Source organism: Capra hircus, chromosome 3, assembly GCF_001704415.2.
Source record: "Capra hircus breed San Clemente chromosome 3, ASM170441v1, whole genome shotgun sequence".
Classification (NCBI taxonomy): Eukaryota; Metazoa; Chordata; class Mammalia; order Artiodactyla; family Bovidae; genus Capra; species Capra hircus.
Genome location: NC_030810.1, coordinates 12,395,290 through 12,411,890, shown reverse-complemented (window position 1 = coordinate 12,411,890; position 16,601 = coordinate 12,395,290). Strand labels below are relative to the sequence as shown.

Sequence of the window (16,601 nt, the reverse complement as noted above, 5' to 3'; positions counted from 1 at the left end):
CAGGAGACTTGAGGCGAGAAGGGAGGGCTCAGAATATCACTGGTGGGAGGGGAGGGCTGGCAGCTGCGATGGCGGCTGGCGGCCTCTCCCAGCCGCGGCCCGCGGCACCCTGCAGGAGACCAGCATTGTTTGGGGGGCGTTAGCAGCCCTGGGGGTTGGGGACCGGAGTTGTACCTAGTTTAGGTCTCCAGATCTTTAGGGACTGCTGGATTCTTTCCCATGGGGTCAGTGGGATGGGGACAAGAGTGGGCAGGGACATCCATCCAAGCGGGGAATTTCATCCAGTTCTCTGCCAGGGGTGCGCTCCCGGAGTGTGGTTAACCCGTGCACGGGACAGAACTTGCAAGAAGACTCAGGGTCAGGCCCCAGCTGGTGAGAGCCCCAGGGTGGGGTGGGGTGGGGTGGGGGGCCTGTAGGGTTCCAGGAAGGGCTGGCGGGAGGCCATCCTCCGTGAGTGCCCCAGGATCATTTCCCAATGCAGGGATTTGCATACGCTCTGTTTTCCCCATTGGCTTCTCAGTGTCTGGAACCAGGAAAACAAAAGGAGGAACGAGGAGGCTGGGCAGTGCCCGAAGCTTGATCCCTCCAGCACCTCAGTGACTTGAGCTCCTGTCTCAGGATCACGTTCTGGCCCTACCGCCCTCCACTTCACACCTTTTCCCCCCAAGTTTTTATTTTTTATTGGAGTATAGTTGATTTACAATGTGGTGGTTTCAGGTGTACAGCAAAATGGCTCAGTTATACAGGCACACCCACTCTTTTTCAGATTCTCTTCCCATGCAGGTCATTCAGAGTATTGAGCAGTGTTGCCTGTGCTTCACAGTAGCTCCTTACTGGTTATCCATTTTATGTATAATAGTGTGCATGTCACTCCCAGCCTCCCAATTTACCCCCCCACCACCTTTCCCCCCACCCCGCTAACCATTAAGCTTGTTGTCTACATCTGTGACTCAAACTTCTGTTTTCTAAATAAGTGCGTTTGTACCCTTTTTAGATTCCACAGGCAAGTGACATCATATGGTCTTTGTCTTTCTTTCACACTTCACAACCACATAGTGTGTGCCCCAGAAAAGCCAGGCTGTGAGAAAGGTGAGTGAGGTGGAGAGCCGGTGAGCCGGTGGACCTGGACCCAGGGCCACTTCATTCCAAGCTGCTGCCACTCGGACCGAGGTGTCTGCTTGCCAGTTTCAGGGAGAAGCAGGGACCCTCATGTCCCTGCCATGGGAGGGGACGCTGAAGCCTTGTGAGCAAAGATGTTTCAGTGGGTGGGGCGGGAGTTGGTGGGGAGAACTTCACAGTTAAAAATCCACCTCGTGGGAAAGAAACATGCTGGGCATTGGGTCTGGCAGCCTCTAAGCAGCTCTGCCTGGAAGCCAGATTGAGAAAGAGGCCTGGAGGGGAGGCTCCGAACCCCGGACGGCCCCAGCCAGGTCGAGGCTGCCGGGAAAGTCCAGATGACAGGGCACTGAACTGACTCAGTCCTCCGAGAGCCCTGCCCCAGCTGGCACTGGCTGTTCAGGCTCTGCTGCCCTTGTCTGTGCCTGCCAAAGAGACAGCAAGGCCAGACATGGCCCCTAGACAGTCCACCAGCACCCAGGCCTGCTGCCCCCTGCCCACTGCCCACCTGCCTGTGAGATCTGCTTCCCCCACCCCCTCCTTACAGAGCAGAAGCTGTGAATGGTCAGAGTTTAGCTCCGTGCCAAGGGCTCAGTGTGCACCTTCAAGGCTATGGACGCAGGCTGGTGGGATTGGCAGAGGGGTGAAGGCAACCTACTTCTTCCAGACCTCCCTTGGGGCCTCAGGGCCTTCACACTCCCCCCACCCCACCCTGTGGTATGCAGAGGGCTGGGGGGGCTGGGTGGGTGGAGCTGCTGGGCAGGGAGGGTGTCAGGTCAGCTCTCACATTAGAGGTTACCACATAGATGTAAGGGCTTCCCTCATAGCTCAGCTGGTAAAGAACCTGCAATGCAGGAGACCCCGGTGTGATTCTCGGGTTGGGAGATCCCCTGGAGAAAGGATAGACTACCCACTGCAGTATTCCTGAGCTTCCCCGGTGGCTCAGACAGTCAAGAATCCACCTGCAATATGGGAGACCTGGGTTTGATCCCTGCGTTGGGAAGATCCCCTGGAGGAGGGCATGGCAACCCACTCTAGCATTCTTGCTGCCATGGACAGAGGAGCCTGGTGGGCTACATACAGTCCATGGGGTTGTAAAGAGGTGGACACGACTGAGCGACTAAGCCCAGCACATGCAGACGTAAACCTGTGTGGTTGTGAGGCGCAGGGCTGAGGGCACCCCCCACCTCTATCCTTCTCGGGGCCTGAGAGTCACTGCGAACTATTGTCTGGAGCACCCTCCCTTCCTCAGGTCTGTGGGGCCAGGGGAGCCCAAGCTGAGGCCCTGCCCCGGTTTGTCTTCCTCCATGGGACCTTGGGCAAGTCACAGCTTTGTCACTGGCTGATAATGAACTGGACAGTCCGGTATTTTAGCTTCCCATCTTTAAACACAAAGGCCCATAAAGGGCCTTTAATCTGGAATGCAGTTCTTGACTGGGAAAGCTATTTTATAAATAAGGCAACAACCCTTCTTGGTTGCAGATATAGCCTCCCGAGGTGGCTGGATGTCACGGGCACAGGGTGCCTACCTGGACGAGCACTGTGTGGGGGCTTGGAAGTCATGTTTGCTGAAGTCATTCCCATGTCATGCCTGGATTCTCGCCTCAAGAGCAGGCTTCTACAGGGTGTTCAGGGCCAAGAACAACGGGGTGGGGTGGGAGGGCTAACAAGCAGAAAGATGGCCAGTGTCGCCTTTCCTGTTGTAATAGGCTGCATGGTTGTTCTGTGGAAAAGCTATTTCTAGGGAAGAAAAAAAAGTATAAAAGCTTCACAGGGCTTTTCTGGTGGTCCAGTGATTAAGCCTGCCAAAGCAAGGGGACATGGGTTTGATCCCTGGTCCAGGAAGATCCCGCACACCAAGAAGCAACTACACCTGTGAGCCACAGCTACTGAGTCCACGGTGCTGCAACTACTGAGGCCTGTGCACCCAGAGCTCACGTTCCCCAACACGAGGAGCCACTGCAACAAGACGCTCGTGCCCGGCAACAAGGAGCAGCCCCCGCTCGCTGCAGCTGGACAAAGCCTGCATGCAGCACAAAGACCCAGCACGGCCAAAATAAATAAATAAATCTTCTCTGAAAAAGAGAAAGTTTCACAAATTCTGAGTACAAATTTGTGAGATGTTCGAAGATATGATTACTAATTGCTGGTAGTGTTTAGGGCTCATCTGACAAGCCTAGCTTTTCACTTAAAATATTTAACATTTATACCTCCTTTTTAAAACACGTTTTGTTTATTTGGCTGTGCTGGGTCTTAGTTGCGGCATGCTTGACCTTTGATCTTCATTTCGGCATGTGGGATCTTTAGCTGTGGCATGTGAGCTCTTAGATGTGGCCTGTGGGATCTAGTTCCCTGCCCAGGGATAGGACCTGGGCCACCTGCACTTGGGAGCGTGGCATCTTAGCCACCGGATCACCAGGGACGTCCCTATACCTCGTTTATCTGGAAAAACGAACAAACAAACAAAACCCCCAAAACCAAAAGATGAAAAACAAACTCCTGCCTGGCCTCCTTCCTTGCAGGGGCAGATGGGAAGGTTGAGATGATGGCAGGAGGTGAGCACAACGGGAAGCCCTTTAGTGAGCACCAGCGTGCATGGGCTCACGTCCTCTCTGTAAGGTGCAAGCCTGGAAGGCAGGCATCACCATCCCCACTTCACAGATGTGGAAACTCAGACTCAGGGGACATACATGGTGGCAGAGCTTATTCTTGGGTTTGGGGCCAGAACCCCTAACCTCCTGCTTGGTGGTTACCCTGCCAGGGCCTCTTCAGGACGGTTCTGCCCCAGGGCCTCCTACTTGGCTCCTCGCCTGGAGCAGCGCAACATCTGGGAGGACAGGGCAGAGCTGAGCCCCAGAGCCACTCCCCAGGCTCTCCTGGAACGCTTGGCCTGGTCGCAGGGCAGAGGAAAGCGGACAGCCTGCCCCACCTCCCAGCTCCCCCAGTAGCACCTCTTCCCCACGCTGTAGCCTCAGGACTCCAAGCTCTACACTGCTGCTTCCTGACTCCCTGCCCATGTGTCCACAGCCACCTCCTCCCAGGGCCTGACCCAAGCCTCAGGAAGGATACTTCTGCCCCAAGGGACAGAGCGCTTTCCGTGGAGCTCAGCAACCTTCCTTCAGAGAAGGGTCAGAGAGCGGGTGTGGAGGCAGATCCGGGGTGCCCACCTGCTGACATTCCATCACCCAGAAGCCAGCTCCACCCCCGAGCAACAAAGACCATCACCTCTTAGAGCACTCACATTATACTTTATTGAAGTATGAAGAGAGGCAAGGGCTTTCCGTGTAAAATATTTAACGTTTTACACCTGTACACACATGTATACGTGTCCCCCTGCTCTTGGGAAAGGGCGAGACGGCTCTGAATATAGAGGAAGGTGGGGTGGAGAGGGTAGGACAGACTGCCCTGGACCCCCGCAGGCACAGGGGACAGGAGCACAGAGTGGGACGGAGGTGGGTTATTAAGAAGCATCTTGCTTACTAACATGAAGCCGCGTACCGCACGGAGAGCGCGGATGAGGCCTCATTGGCTTAAGAGGAGAGCCCACGGAGGGCGGGCACACGGTGCCCAACGAGCCAGCCAAAGCCGGCGTCCCAGGGGCGGGGCGGAGGTGGAGGGGCCGTGCACAGGGCCCCCAGCCCAGGCCTCTGCTCCCCCCTGCCTCCCTCCCCGCCCTCTGAGAGAAAGGAGGGTTTGGGCCTCAGCCACGGACTGACAGCCGTTACTGGCAGCGTCTCCTGAAACTACAGATACAATGTGTATCAACAGGCTGATCACTCCTGAGCCCTTGGGCCGGGGGCGGCTGGAGGGGCCAGAAGCAATCCTACAGGATCTTTGGTTTGGGGTTCCTTCCCTACTTGAGTCCTCCCTCTGTCCAGCCTCTTGTGGTAGGCCTCAGTGCCAGGCTGCTCAAGGGCCCACGGCCCAGCCTGGCAGCTCTCGGAGGTGCTGCCCCCGAGGCGGCTGGGCCAGCTTTATTCACTGAGGTGCTGGGACTTGTAGGAGAGGATCTCGGCGGCCAGCTGCTGGGGGTCCAGGAGCTGCGGGAAGCGCGCCATCACAGCCTCCACCAGGTGTGGGGGGAAGACGCCACACAGCTTAGTGTACACGCTGGCTCGCTCCTTCGCCAGCCTGCCTGCCCCGCCCCAGGGGCCCCTGTCAGCTCCTGGGCCGGGCGCCCGGGGCTCCTGCAGGCCTGGGGTGGGCGGGGGCAGCTGGTATGGCTCAGACCAGTATTCCCGAGGTGGAAAGGTGGCCGGCGGGGGTGCGTAGTCAGCGGGGACGCTGAAGTGGCCGGCACCCAGGGCCCGGCTGAAGGCCGGGAAGGCTGGGGTGGTGGGGAGCTCTGCCCCATAGGTGCGGTAGCCGGCATAAGGGCCCCGGGGCGGGCCCGGCTCACCAGGGCCCCCTCCTCGAACCCCCCAGAGTTCTGACATCTGGCTCTCCAGGGAGCCGATGCCCGAGTCCAGGCAGTCCTGGGAGGTGTAGGGGAGAGAGTCCAGGGTTTGCGAGAACCAGTCCGAGGGCCCGAAGCTGCCGCCACTGCTCCCGCTAGGAGGGAGGCTCCTGCCTGTCGGGGCGAAGGCCTGCATCAGGCCCTCCCGGGGGGTTCCTGGGGACGCCTGAGCCCCCAGCTTCTTTCCCTCCGGGCTGCACTGCTCCTGCTCTGTTGGCAGAGAGCCGGGCTGAGAGGAGGGTGAAGGCCGCCGGCCGCTTTTGTCCTTGCTCGAGGCCCTGGAGGGCGGCAGCAGGGCGTTGGCGCGGAGCTCGTCGGCCACGGAGCGCTGGGGCCGGCTTGGCCGCTCAGGGTGGAAGAATCGGCACTTGATCCCGTAGGTGCATTTCCTCCCTGGGAGAGAATTCAGGGGGGATCTAGAACCAGGGCTTCCCTGGCGGCTCAGGCGGTAAAGTGTCTGCCTGCAATGCAGGAGACCCGGGTTCGGTCCCTGGGTCAGGAAGATCTCCTGGAGAAGGAAATGGCAACCCACTCCAGTACTCTTGCCTGAAAAATTCCATGGACTGAGGAGCCTGGTAGGCTACAGTCCATGGGGTCGCAAAGAGTCGGACACGACTGAGCAACTTCAGCTTCACCTTCACCTAGAACCAGGGGGTGGAAGACCGAAGGGCCAGTCCAAGAAACGTGGGTTGGGGGTAGGGGATCCCTGAGAGAAAGAACACAGGTACAGGCTGATTTGGGCGAGATCAGGGGATGCTGTGAGAATGGCCCGGGAGGCTGGGGCCCAGGCTCTTACCATAGGGACACGGCTGCCTCCTGTGCTCTGCCGTGAGTGGCTTCTTACGCAGGAAGTTGTCCAGGCTCGGCCCGTGACGGCCCAAAGGGTCATCAGGGGGCATGAACCTGCAGAGGACGGGGGAGAGGTGATGGGGGACTTCCCAGTGCTGGGGAGGGGCTGGACAGGGAGCCTCACTCGGACGAAGAGGGGGCAGCTCCGAAAACTAGTGTCCACCCAGTAGGGTCCCCCAGGCTCTGGGGGGATTGTCCCGAGGCAGGGAGGAGGTCCCAGTCCAGAGGGCCACAGTCAGGGGTGACTCTCTTGCTGGGAGCTCGCTGAGGCCTGAAGTCTGGATCTAAGGCTGCATCCACTGGCCTCTGGTCAGAGCCTCGGGGCTGGGAACTGGAGAGACTGTCTTGAAGCACTGACCACATCCTGTCCCAAAGGCTCCTGACCCAGCCCCTAAGCCAGAAAGCCTAGCCCTCTCCCAGCCCGGCTGCTCCCCTGTGGGGTCCTGCCAATCTTGCGCTCGGAGCTGCCCAGGCCCAAGGCCACACGGCTCAGCCACAGAGCCGCCCCGGCCTGGTGCCTCCCCTGAGCCCCTCCGGCAGTGGGGGGACATACTTGTCGTTGACGAAGGAGTACATGAGCAGCCGCTCCTCGATGAAGCGCTTCCACTCCTGCCGCTCGCCCTGCAGGTCCCGGTACGTGTCGTTGGAGACCACGATGCCATCCGACTCAAAGGCCAGCTTCACGATGAAGCGGTCATCGTAGCAGACCACCCGCTTGCCACCCACCCGCCGTGACGGCGTGAACACCAAGATCTTCTTCTTTTCCAGGTCCCGCAGGATGTGCTGGTCTGGGAGGCAGCAGGGGTGCACGCAGGTCAGGGCCCAGCCTGGACTCGCAGCCAGCCCTCATGGCTCCCTGAGCCCAGTAGCCAGGCTCTCAACCCCAGGGTCACGGGAGCAGGAAGGGGCTCTGTGGAGGCCAACAACCCCCGCAGCTTGCTGGGCCTGGCGCCTCGTTTCGAACCCCCAAGAACAGGCTGGCCAAAGAAGCTGGGCTGCCTTCTCCCCCATGGACGCCAGCCCTGGTCATGCCCAGCCTGTCCTAGGGGTATCTGGCAACGAGTTCCGGCTTGAGCTGAGGCCAGATGAGTGTCTCAGCCAGGACTGACGGACCCACCCAGAAGGGGCCTCTTTTCCTGGAACGGGCGACCCTAGCCAGCCTGCCCCCACATCAAGACGTCCAGAGAAACAAACCTGGGCTCTCCCCACAAAGGTCAGGAGCTCGTGTAGGAGCAATGGTAGCAGCCGGAATCCGTTACGTGCCAGCAGCTGGCATCCGCTATGTGCCAGGCGCTCTGCTGAGCACTTAGGCAGATTAACTGCTGTGATGCTGATACCCACCCCGCAAAGTTATCTAGCCCTCACCCCATCCCGTGTCTCAGATGAGGGGCAAGTGGCCTAGCCAGAAGGGACTGAGCCGGGGTTACAGAGGCCAGGGACTTGGCCGCTATATCACCCGACCCTGTGCCACGGGGGATATGGCGCGAGCCAGCCACCATTAGGTGAGGGAGGTGCCCATTACCCAAAGGTAGAGGCTGCCCAGGGTGACCACCAAGGACCACTGTTCAGAGCAGGGATGCTGAAGACAGCAAAAGCCAGGGAAAGAAATGCTGGTTCCTGCTTGGGGCCTGGAAGCTGTTGCTCACACCTAGAGGGTCTCTCTGGAGGAGAACCGCAGCAGTGAGACCGCGCCCCATCCCAGGTGCCACTCACCAGTGATGGGCACATCTGGGCGAGGCTGCTCTTTCCTCCAGGACGGCACAAACACGGTGATATCTGTGTGGCCCCGCTCCAGGAACCAATTCACCGCCAGGAGGATCCCCCGGCAGGAGAAGACCTCCTTGTTCCCATGGCTGGGGAGGAGAGGAGGGCAGGGTCAGCCTGCTGTTGCTTTGGCCTGCACAGGAGGGAGGCAGGCTGCCCTCCAGCCCCTGTCCTGGCTGGTGGAGCCGCTGGGCTTGGCCCCCCGCCCTCTGGCTGGAGCTCCAGCGCCTGTATTCACTGCTGTTTCTCACACAGGCTGTGATGACCAGACCTGGGGCTTTTTTTTCCCCGAGGTTCCTCTCCCAACAGACAGCAAGGAGACGCCCAGGAATCTGGCAGCACCTGCTCCCCATGTGGGGCAGGGTCAGGCCGCTTACAACACACCTGGGGGTGGGGGAAAGGCGCTGGGACCACAGGGACCCAGATGTCCACAGGCGGACTGAGTCACCACCCCTCCCCTGCCGGCTCGCAGGGCTGTGGGTGGGAGCTGGGGAGGAGAAGCCAGGTTGCTCTGGATTAAAGCTGGATTAGAGTTCAGGCCTGCTCAAACGGCCGGGAGTGCGACTGAGGAGGGTGAGCGGGGAGCCTCGAGTCAACCTTCAGTTCGGGGCAGGAGGCGGCCACAGGGCCCTTCAGTGTGAAAGTGAAGGGAGAATGCTTTCCCTCCCACTGCCCTGATTCCCTAGACCGAGCGCCTCACCCCTCCCAGGAGGGCGTGACCCGAGGCCAAAAGATGGGTCTGGAAGCCTCTGGGGACTCTGCCAGCAGCCGAGCTGGGAGAGGGGACACCCTCCCCCACTGCCATGGGCTGTGGACCAGACCTCAGCCCGTCCAAACGCGGCTGGATCCAGAAGCAAGCCCTGAGGTGGCTCTGGCTCAGTTTCTCTACCTGAAAAATGGGCCTGAGGGACCGCAGCCTCCTTCAGAAGGGCCCTCTGTCAGTGGGACAATGGTCCTGTCTGCTTGAGGCCAAAGACAGTCCAACAAAGTGGAGGTTCCATCTGGCTTCACGGGAAGGGATGGGGCCTCCCAGGTAATACCGGGTGTCATGGCAGGGCTCCAGGACCAGGCGAGGGGATGGGAAGGGGCCAGATGGGCCTCCCTCCCCAACAGCCCCTGCCCCTCAGTGAACAACTCAGACTCATATTTGGCAAATAAAACAGAATAAGCATTACGCAAAAGAGGCAACTCCATGGCCGACCACATCCTGTGGGTGGGTTTGGGGGGGGGGGTGGCGGCGGGCGACAGCTAGAGCCCCAAGAGAAATAGAAAGGGAGGTGGGGCGGGCATGGAGACTGTCGAGGAGTGAGGCTGGGGCTCCCAGGGCTGAAGGTCTCTGTAAATTGTAAGTGAGGCAAAGTCCAACCTGAAGGCAGAGCTCATCCCTGCCAGGTGGGGCCTCCTCACTGCCATCCGCCGGCCCACTTGTAATAATAAAAGTTAACATTTACTGAGAGCTGTGAGCCAGGCCCTGATCCCTGTGCTCAGTACTGAATCATCAGTAAGCCTCTGAGGAGGGGACTGTCATGAGAGGACCTTTGCCCTTTTATTCAGGTGAGGAAACTGGTCCACAGAGGGCAACCAGTTGCCAGCATCACAAGCAGCGATGGTCAAACAGGGGTGCACACCCAGAGGCTGTGCTCTTAACCCCTACGGGTGCTGATGCCCGATCATACAAAGACAAGTGACAGCCCTCACAGCAGGCCTGAATGCATAGGCACCGAGCCCAGGTGCATGGCATAGCTCCTTGGCTTCATCCTTACAAGGCTCTGAGATGCATCTAAAGTTCCCTGGCTACTGGTAAGAGGTCGAACTGGAACCCACATCGGACTGCCTTCGGACCCCTAACAGGAGAGCTAAGGTTCTTTAGGAGAGGGAAAAAAAAAAAAGCCCAACAACTTCCAAACTTGAGTTTGAACAAAAGGGTTCAGTGGGTGGGGCAGGCTGGGAATCGGGAAAATTATGCATCTGGCAAACTCCTGCTCCTGTGTCAGGACCCCAGGTGGGGTGTCCTGACAGCTCCCCATCTACCTGCCGCCTTCTGTGCACATGTGTGTACCTGCACACGCCCCCTCCCAGGCCAGCACCCACAAGCCCTGGGACTTCGGGGTCCACTGGGGCTTCCGGGACAGAGCACTGCTTCTGGGAATCAGAAACCTTAGCTGGGGACAAGTCTGCTCTCAGTCGTCCCAGCCCCCAGGATATTCCTTAAGCAGGCGAACAGAGCCTTACTCTTGGCAGAAGTCGAGCACGTGTGGCGGTCCCTTGAGTCAAGCCCAGATCCTGCCCTCCCAAGCCAGGAGCGCCTGTCTGCAGCTAACCTCAGTCCTCACTGCCTGGGAGGAAGCTCTGCTGGCAGAGGAGAAACAGACATCCTCTCACCCTCACCGCAATCCTGCTGGCCCAGAAAGTCAGGGCCCCTCAGCCTAAGGAGACACTGGACGACGTGTGCTTCTGCTGGAGACTCCAGACTCCCACCCTGGGTAGAGGGCAGGGCTACCCAGGTGAAAAGATCTGCCTGGGCTGGGCCCAGCAAGTGGAGAAAAATTCCCTTAGAAGGAAACAAGAGGTGAATTTCCCCACAATTTGCATATGGTAGGGGCTGGCCCGCCTGCCCTGGGGCGGGAGGGGGCAGGAGGGTAGGAACCCAGCAGCAGCTGAGACAGGAAGCTAGAGGCTGGAATTCCCCTTTTGCTACTGCCCCAGCTCAGAAAACCCCGAGCGGCTCGGCCTCTGGCCAGGCCTTCCACCACCTGCCCCTCCCCCTGCCCGGCTCCTCCTCCTCCGGCCAGGATACAAACACACACTGCACATGGCTGCCCCCGGGGCTCAGCCTTCCGGCCCACGCCCCCAAGAGGAGGGAGTCGCTAAGGGATCCCAACTCCTGACCCAGTCAACTGCTACTGCAGCCCGAGAGGGGTCCCCCAACTCTCAAAGCACGTAGGGTGACCAGCTACCGTGGGCCTGTGGATGCCAGCTTGCCTCAGTTTCCACCTAGGCTCAAACCATTTCAGAGATGGGAAAACAGACCCAGAAGTGGCTGGAGGAGGGCCACCTGCATATCTACTGAGCTAGGCCGGGCCCAGGCAGACCGCTGAGCTCGGCCAGGTATGAGAGGGGCAGATGGGGGGCAGGAAGAGGACAGAGGCCTCATGAAGCCCACCTGGGAGAGCCCTCAGGGAGGCAGGGGAAGGAGTCCTTCCCACTCCACACCCATGTCTGGGGTCTCCCCATCCGCACCTGCAGGAACTTTTCCTTATGAACTAGACACCCAGCCCTGACTCACCAGCCTGCCTTGAAAGGACAGGGAGAAAGTGAGGCCAGAGGGCAGGGATGAATGGAAGGGAGGTCTGGGTTCTCTGGAGTCAGCAGCAGCGCCCCCCCCACCCCCCCCCTCCATGAGAGCCTGCATAGGGGAAGAGGTGGGGATGGCTACTGGGGCCCAGGCCTAGCTCTGGTCCCTGGGGGACCCTGAGAGCCCAGTCTAGCCTAGGTGGCTCCAGCAGAAGCAGAGGCGACCCAAGTCATCAAGCCCCTGGAGCCAAAGCATCAAGCCACCCGCCCACACCCCTGATGTCGCCAGATCCTCAAGGTTACTCTTGGTCACAGCTGCAAAGGCCTCAGTAGCTGGGCCGGCTTCCACGCGAGCCCAGGCCTGAGACAACAAGGCCCCAGCAGTCCCAGACCCTGAATAACAGTAACGATAACAACAACTACCAATTCCCTTCTCTCCAGGTTCCAGGCATTCATTCCTCACAAGCACCACCTGAAGGGTGGTGAGCCCCATCTCATAGAGGAGGAAGAAGGCTCCTATGTGAATAAGCTGGAGCCCACAGTCTGATCCCTCATGGATCAGCTCTGGAGTCAGAAGGATCTGAGTTTGAATCCTTGCAACGGCACTTATGAGAAGTGGGCCCCAGAGTAACTCTTTAAGCCCCCTCAAACAGCCCTAAAACCCACTTCCAAGAAGCTGTGAGGATTAAGGAAGACTCCTGGCACACAGTAGGACCTCCATAAAGGGCTTTCCCTTCCTCTAGACCAGTCTAGAGAAGAGACCAAACTCCTTCCTGAAGTCCCCTCTACAAGAGGGGTAGAGACATGGCCACCAATCCCGGCCAGAGGCCACAGTCTTGGACACAGAAGTGACATGTACCTCATGGCCACGTTGCTCCCATCGATGACTATGGGTCTCAGGTCACTGCCCTCCTTGTCTTCCTCGGGTGGAGAAGTCTCCACGGTGGGAGCCTTGGGGGTGCCCCCACCCCGGGGGACCAGAGGCAGCTGAGGGCAGGGATCCGGCGATGCCTGGCGCTCCCGCTCGGCCGCTGACCCATGTTTTACCAGCTCCCCCAGCACTGTGTTGGTGTCTGCCTGGACGCCCAGCTTCTGCAGGACACTGTGGATCTCAGCAGATGAGTAGCCCAGCTTTCTGAAGAAGTCAACCTTCATCTGCAGCTCTGCAGTCGTTGCCTCCTCGGCTGTGGGCTCCTGGGCCGGCCTGGGGGTCCCCTGGCAGCTGCGGCGGTCTTCAAGTTCCCACAGGCTCATGGTGGGGCTGGCTTCCTGCCTGGGCCTCTCTTCACTGGCCACTCACAGCTCAGATTGGTGGAAGGCACTTTTCACAGCTCCTGTAGGACAACCAGGAGGGTTAGGGATGGGACTGGATTTCCTGCTCACCTCCTTTCCTGTCCCTCCCTCTCCATCCAACAATATGGGTGGCAGTATGCAAAGCCATCTTGGCCTTTTACCTGTATTATCCTCTCAAAAGCCTTCCCAGCTAGAGAGCATCACTCCCATCTTATGAAGGAGGAAAGTTCAGCTACAGACATTAAGAACATACTCAAGGTCATCCAGCTGTTAGCTGGTGACGCAAGGATTTGAACTTGGGCAGTCTTACCCCTCCTCCCATCCCATCCCCAGCACCCACCCCCGACACCCGCCAACCAGGGGACCCAGAAATCGTGGGAGGCCTCCGAGGACCTGACCGCGCCCCCACGGCAAACGGGGCGGGGCTCTCATGTGGAAACCCGCTGGGTTGGAAGTGCGCTGGAAGGGGGTGGCGGGGGCTTCCCCGTTGAAGCCATCGCCTCCTCGCGTCCGTCTGCCCACTGCTCGAAGCCCAGGCCGGGAGGCGCGGGGCCCGTGGCCGGACTCCCGGGCCGGGGGAGGGGAAGTTTCCAGGGCGACCCACCAGCGAGAAAAGTTGCTGGGAAACTCTGGTTGGCCTCCGGGCTCGGTGACGCGGAGGGCGTCCCGGCCCAGAACCTCGCTCTCGCCCGATTCCCACTCCGGACCTCGGTCTCCCAGGATCCTCCGACTTGGGCAAAGTTGGAGGAGGCCCCGGGGATCGGCAAGGCCGGAGAGGACTGGCCCCACGTCCCTCCCGCTCCGGCCGGTCTCAGCTCGAGCCCTTCCCACCCCCTCCTCCCCCCGCCCCGGAGGCCTGCTCCCCCTCCCAGCCGCGAGCGCCTCACCCTGCCGTGCGCCAGCCGCGGCCGGCGGCGTCTCCATGGGGCCGAGTCCCGGGGGCCAGGCCGCCAGCGACTTTATACGGGGCGAGTGGGCGGGCAGGTGGCGCCCGGGACCGTGACGCGGAAGCCGGGCAGGGGAGGCGAGAGCCGAGAGCCGGCTCGGGCGGCGAGGGGCGGAGCGGCCACCGCCCCTTCCTGCTCCGCCCCCGCGCCGCTCCGCCCCGCCCCGCCCTGGCCTCCGGCCCCGCCCCCGCTGCCCCAGAGCCGCCGGCCCGGCCTGGAATGGGGGCGGGGGCGTGGGCGTGGGCCGCAGCCCCTTCCTCTGAACCTCTGGGCCCTGGCGGTGGGGAGATCTGCAGGGCAGGAGTGCACGGCTCGCAAGGCGTGAGGTAAGCCCGGGCTAAAGCAAGTACGCACATCGAGTCAGTCACGGGCGGACCAAGTGTACGGCTACGCAGGCACAGGTCCGCGTACGTTCAGACCTAAGTGTGCAGGAGGTACAGTCCGGGACGATCGAGTGAACTGGGTATACAGTTTGGTTCACACACGGTTGGAGGCAGAGCCATAGTTATCAAGACAGGTACACCCAGGCAAGTAACTTTTCACATTGAGAATCAGGAACACTCAACAGGTACAGCGTGACTGGAACAGGTACACACAGAACTGGGGCCCCACCCAGGGCCAGGTACAGTTTTTTTCTGAAATCAGGACCTTGTCAGAATAGAAAGGCAGGTACAACCTACCTTGTTCCAGCTGAAAAGACTTGCATCCAGGGCCAGGATCTCCTATTCCAGGGCTCCAGGTGACACCTTTGTCGCTTTTGAAACCCCCAATGACTCCACCTAGCCAAGTCCCTGCTTTGTTGACTGGTCATCTTTAAAACCCCCCCAAATACCTCTTCTTCTGTGCCTCCCAGGCACAGCAACCCCAGGGGCTGGCCTCCAAGGGAGGGAGAAAATGAAGCCGCCTCTGATGTTGCTCACCACCGCTCCTGCCCGGTGCTGTGTGTGCCTTAGACCTAATCTTCACAACAGCCCCTTTTATAGTTGAGAAAAGTTCAGTGAAAAGTGCAGTATAGTTAGACATTTATTCATTGTAGTAACTCCTTTATGGTAGTAAAAATATTAAGTAATGAGTCCAGGTTAATAACCATAATGAAGATAAACCAACCACAGCGATAATGCCTGGCATTTATGGAGTACTCACTGGGTGGTGGGCACTGTGCCAACGCTGTGCAGACACTTCCGTGCCTTTGCATCTCCTATCTTGGCCAGCAGTGCCCTCCCCTTCTTCCCTCCCTGCTGCTGCCTGACCAATTCTATTCCTCTTTTTGATGATGTCACCTCCTCTGTGAGGCCTGCCCAGACTCTTTTGGTGCTGAGTTGCTTCCTCCTCGGTGCCCCCACAGCATCCTGCCTCTGTCCCTACGTGCTGGATTGTAATCGCTGGCCAGGGACCGCCTTCTGGGCCAGGACTGGGATGGGACTCCGCCTGTACTCCTGGGCCCGTGCTCCCCAGCACTGTGCCAGAGGGAGCCGGCAGTACTGGGCGGCGATGAGTCACGCAGCTCTGTGTCCTCCCAGAGTGAGCCGCAGTCTCGCTCTCTTCCGGCTCATGAAGGCAGCTCTTTCCCAAGAAGCTGACTCTGTTCTGCAGAACCCAGGACTGCTCCTGGGGAAACCCTGCTCCAGTTGTAGCTGGAATGGCCTCAATCCCCAGGAGCCCTCTGGATCTAATGTGCCCAGCTTTTCTCCCTCCCCCAACCATTCTTTGCACACCTATCTTGCCAACTTCCTTCCTGGAGCCTTCTTGCTCTCCTGCCACCTGGCCAGCCTGGGTGGGGTCTGCAGAGGTTCAGGACTGGTCACCCATGGGTGGGGGACGAGGAGAGGCTGGAGAGGGAAAGGTCCCAGGAATTACCTTGGCCTTTGGAAACTTTCCCCCACAATGGCTCAGCGGGTAAAGAACCTGCCTGCAATGTGGGAGACACAGGAGTCTGAGGTTTGGATCCCTGGTTTGGGAAGATCCCCTAAAGGAGGAAATGGCAACCCACTCCAATATTCTTTCCTGGGAAATCCCATGGACAGAGGCGCCTGGTGGGCTACAGTCCATGAGGTCACGAGGAGTTGGACACGACTGAGCAACTGAGCCCACCCGAGATGAAGAAGAGAGGCTGGACCAAATATGATTTTTTTTTTTTCTTGGAAGCTCACTGGGCAGCTCCGTCTGGGAATGACATAGGAGCTAGATCAATGCTCTAGGAAGGGTGGGCAGGCTGCTACGAAGCCTTGGCAGTGGGCTGCAGAGGTTCAGTTCCACAGGGCCTCCTGGAAATGCAGAAAGGGCCAGTTCCCTCCAGTGTTTTGAGGCTCCTAATATACTTTAAAAAGACTTGTCACACTCGAGCTGTAAAAATTGAAGTATGTTTTAACATTTCATTGAGCAAATTAACTCTTTCATCACCTGTTCAAATTCAGTGCAATGTATTTGGATGACTGACAAGACAATTGGAGGATTTGTCTTTAAAAATGTATTATTTCCTTGGAGAAATGGCTGATTTTCGGGCTGGGACAGGGAAAAAAGTGAGCTTGGAGCATCCTGTGGTGCCAGAGTTAGGAAGTGGTCCAAACTCAAAAGGATAAGGGTGTGTCACAGGGCCTCAGGAGCTTGAAGCTCCCAATGGCCAAAGCTGCAACAATTAGAGCAATAAAATGGGTAACTGAGTGTTTGGTTGTAACCCAGAGTATAAAAATCCATATCTCTGAGTTAGCACTGATAGAAATAAATTATTGGATAAATAATTAAATGGAGGAGGAGAGACAAATCTTCCAAATAACATGTGGAGGTTCTCACTCCTCCAGGTTAATTGTCCCTTCCTCTTCGCTTGAATGTACACTGGGCTTGCATGCATGGGTGCTAAGTCACTTCAGCCATGTCTGACTCTT

General features: G+C 58.8%; 1 protein-coding gene across 3 annotated transcripts; it reads right to left on the bottom strand.

Annotated features, from left to right (window-relative positions):
* ZC3H12A (zinc finger CCCH-type containing 12A) lies at positions 4,345 to 14,722 on the bottom strand. 3 transcript variants are annotated; one of them, XM_018041783.1, is made up of 6 exons: positions 14,400 to 14,722; positions 12,339 to 12,813; positions 8,135 to 8,274; positions 6,975 to 7,209; positions 6,369 to 6,475; positions 4,345 to 5,965 (listed from the first exon to the last, which is right to left on the bottom strand). In XM_018041783.1, the coding sequence occupies exons 2-6, from the start codon at positions 12,731 to 12,733 to the stop codon at positions 5,091 to 5,093; spliced, it is 1,752 nt and encodes a 583-aa protein (XP_017897272.1). In that variant the 5' UTR covers positions 12,734 to 12,813; positions 14,400 to 14,722; the 3' UTR covers positions 4,345 to 5,090. The 3 variants fall into 3 exon arrangements, with proteins under 3 accessions (XP_017897272.1, XP_017897262.1, XP_017897278.1); XM_018041773.1 differs by lacking the exon at positions 14,400 to 14,722 and adding an exon at positions 13,660 to 13,818; XM_018041789.1 differs by lacking the exon at positions 14,400 to 14,722 and adding an exon at positions 12,934 to 13,047.

Coding starts and splice junctions, on each gene's coding strand:
- ZC3H12A (XM_018041783.1), bottom strand. CDS start 12,733: ATGAGCCTGTGGGAACTTGAAGACCGCCGCAGCTGCCAGGGGACCCCC. Junction 8,275..12,338: donor GGGAGCAACGTGGCCATGAG/GTACATGTCACT, acceptor TCTCCTCCCCAG/CCATGGGAACAAGGAGGTCT. Junction 7,210..8,134: donor CCCAGATGTGCCCATCACTG/GTGAGTGGCACC, acceptor GCTGCCTCCCAG/ACCAGCACATCCTGCGGGAC.